Raw genomic sequence first — 3716 nt, 5'->3', positions numbered from 1 at the left:
CTATAAAGTTGTTATTGTGTGGAATCCATATATTCACCTCAAGATACTTACACACTGGAACTTGTATCACTCCAAGATACGTACACACTCACACCTGCAGATCTTACATACACATCTTCAGTGTCCAGATCTCTAAATTATTATATCAACCACGAAGAGAACTTCTCGACAACCGCTCGCCGTACAGAGTTAAGTTTTTATTTACTGCGCCTCAACCGAGGGTCGTAGCAAATTGGTGTCAGAAGTGGGATTGCAAAGACATTCCCAAAGGATCTTTTGTGACGACGGAAGAATCCTACCTCATCACTTCACCGGAACACCGACGACAAGTCTGGCAGATACTCTCCTCGGAGAAACCCTTTTCGAAGGCAGGGACGGCTCTCCCTGAAATCAACCTAACTCATCGACGTGACCCTGGAGAAGAGAAGAAAACGGCAACAACGTAGATCGCGGAGACAACATCTACGGTGAACTTCAGTTCTTCAAGCAGCCAAGAATCCAATCCTGTCAACTCTAAACCACGAGCATCGAGACTTTCACTTCTACAAGCAGTATGAACTGGCGACTCGTCCTTCTTCTACTGTAAGTCCATAAAAATTTTTGTCCTGTAGAAATTTTTACACTGTACTTTCCCAATTCCCTTATTGACAATTAATGCATTTCTTCTCGCTTATACACCGTGAACCGTGTATTAGTGAAACTCTTATATTTCTTTTCTTTCTTCAACGCGTAATAATAAATTTCGTAAAATAATTAAAATTTAATAAAAACCTTTTAAATTAATTCGCGTTAAATTCAGTTCATTTCTTTAATAATAATAAATACTTCTCAAAATGAACGATAAACCTACTTCGTCCTCTCAGGAATCCCAGGAAATGACTTAACCATTACCTGTTTTATTTAAATTTATTAAATCTTACGATGGAAACAGAGATAAACTCTGTGCCTTCTTAACTAATTGCGACCGTGCTGTAGTACTAGCTCAGCCTAATCAACAGAATACGCTTCTTTCATATATATTAACTTCATTAGAAGGCCAAGCAGAAGTCATCTGTGCCAATCACGTTCTCAATAATTGGTCAGAATTAAAAGATCTATTAAAAAGATCATTCGGTGAACGCAAACATTACGCACACCTATTATTGGAATTGCAAAATTGCAAACAATTTCATAATGAGAACGTATCTCAATATATTTTACGGATAGAAAATTGCATAAAAAACCTCTTAGTCTCAATTAATCAAAATAATAATAATCCCGCAGAAATGTTAGGCAGAACAGCCAGCATCCAAGAACTCGGTATGCAAACATTTATGTATGGAACTAACCCTTCCATAGCTACAATTTTGAGATCGCGCAATCCGAAAGACCTCAATGAAGCTTTTACAATATCACTAGAGGAAGAGAGAATTAATAAATTACTGAATTCCTCTAAAACTAATAATATTAATAATAAATCATGTACGATTTGCGGTAAATCGGGACATAACAATTTCAATTGTTATAAAAATAAAAATCAAAGCAATAATTCGAACTTTAATACACGTAAAGTTATGTTCGTAAAAAATAATAATAATAATTTTAATAAATCTTATAACCCAAATTCGGGATCAAGTTATAATAATAACTATAATAAAAATTTTTGTCCAAATTCGGGACAAAATTATAATAATAAAATGTGCAGGTACTGTAAAAAACCTGGTCACATAATAGATGAGTGCAGAGTATTAAAATATAAAAATGAAAATCCAAATCCCAACAACTCGGCAACTCTTAATTCGTCTTCCCTACCAAGGAAAAATGATTCAAAGGTAAATCATTTAAACTCCAGATCTGCAGTAGAATTTCGAGCCGATCTACTGTAAGTCGCGAGCTAGGCTCAAGAGTATTCAAACGTTCCATGTTAACATCTAATAAAAATTATATAAATTATTCGCCATCTCATTCAGATACGTTGCGTCGTGTGGTTCTTCAAATACCTACAAATGGTATTATTTTTAAAAGACATTTTCTTGTCGACACAGGAGCAGCCGTATCCCTAATCAAGACTCACTGTCTTGGCGAAGGTACTTCCGTAAATTCGGGCAAAATTATAGAGATTAATGGCATAAGTAGATCGAAAAAATCGATCGAATCTATTGGAATCGTTCAAATTAAATTAAGTTTCGGCAATGAAACTATTATTCATGATCTCCACGCGGTGGATAGTGACTTTTTAAACCTTGGTTATGACGGAATTTTAGGGAACGACTTTTTTGAAAACAAAAATGCGAAAATTGATTATAAAAATAATGTAATACGTATTAACGATTACTCTTTAAAGTTACATATTTCTGATCCTAATGAGCATTTGACTCCTATATTTACCTTATCCCCTAGATCAGAAACTCTTATTAAAATCGATATTTTAAACCCTGAAATTAAAGAAGGGATTATCGACGTAAAAATACCTATTGAAGGTGTATATTTAGCAAATGCTATAACTAAAGTAGATGCGAATAATAAATCGTTTTGTACTATTTTGAATTCAACAGACGAATATGTTGACATTAATATCATGAAAATTTACTTAAAACCTATCCCAGAAAATGTTTACCATTTTAATCAAAATTCTAATAACGATGGTAAAAAACGTAAAAAATTAATTCGTGATCAAATTTGTATAGATCATTTAAATTCGGAAGAAATTAATTCTTTATTAGATATTTGCGACAATTATAATTCTATATTTTATCTCGAAGGCGACAAACTTACAGCAACCGATGCTATTAAACATCGAATTATAACAAATACTCAAAGTCCAATACCTACATACGAAAAATTATAGATACCCTGAAGTACATAAAGAAGAAGTAAATAAACAAATAGATAAAATGTTAGAAGATGGTATTATTCAACCTAGTGTTTCACCATGGTCAGCTCCTATATGGGTTGTACCAAAGAAAAATGACTCCTCAGGAAAACCTAAATGGAGAATAGTCGTAGACTATAGGAAACTCAACGACGTGTCTGTCGGAGACGCCTTTCCATTACCTCACATTGTAGATATCTAAGATCAATTAGGTCATTGTAGATACTTCACAACACTAGATCTTGTTAGCGGATTTCATCAAATTCCTATGCACGAAGATGATATTCCAAAAACTGCTTTTTCTACTCCCAATGGACATTTTGAATATACACGTATGCTTTTCGGTCTTAAGACTGCTCCAGCAACGTTTCAACGGTTAATGAATAACGCATTAATCGGCTAACAAGGATTATATTGTTTCGTCTATTTAGATGACATTGTCATATACGCAAATTCTATAGAAGATCACTCTAAAAAACTCACAACTATATTTCAAAGACTTGCCGATAATAATCTGAAGATTCAACCAGATAAGTGTCATTTCATGCGAAAAGAAGTAACTTATCTAGGTCATTTAATTTCAAACGACGGTGTTACTCCTAACCCCGATAAAATCAAGGCAGTCTCTGAATTTCCTATTCCCAGGAATCCTAAAGAAATTAAATCATTCTTAGGTCTAGCTGGTTATTACCGAAGATTTATTGAAAACTTCAGTAAAATTACGAAACCCTTAACTTTTCTTCTAAAGAAAGATATTAAATTTGACTGGAAAAACGAACAGCAATATGCTTTCGATACATTGAAAGAAAAATTAACTTCTTATCCTATATTACAATATCCAGATTTCACTAGAGATTTCGTTTTA

At 33.5% G+C, this 3716-nt stretch overlaps 1 protein-coding gene across 1 annotated transcript; it reads left to right on the top strand.

Annotated features, from left to right (window-relative positions):
- Window positions 1-908: 908 nt before the first annotated feature.
- On the top strand, window positions 909-3053 carry LOC149408864 (uncharacterized; the record flags this gene model as incomplete). Its single annotated transcript, XM_089650357.1, has 3 exons — window positions 909-1299; window positions 1456-1521; window positions 2959-3053. Coding segments are annotated over 3 exons (552 nt in total), but the record flags the coding sequence as incomplete, so codon positions are not given.
- Window positions 3054-3716: the final 663 nt, after the last annotated feature.

Source organism: Hesperophylax consimilis, unplaced genomic scaffold (assembly GCF_061612785.1).
Source record: "Hesperophylax consimilis isolate HC1 unplaced genomic scaffold, BYU_Hcon_1.0 scaffold_47, whole genome shotgun sequence".
Classification (NCBI taxonomy): Eukaryota; Metazoa; Arthropoda; class Insecta; order Trichoptera; family Limnephilidae; genus Hesperophylax; species Hesperophylax consimilis.
The sequence above is the reverse complement of the archived record's forward strand: the minus strand, read 5'-3'. Positions and strand labels throughout refer to the sequence as shown.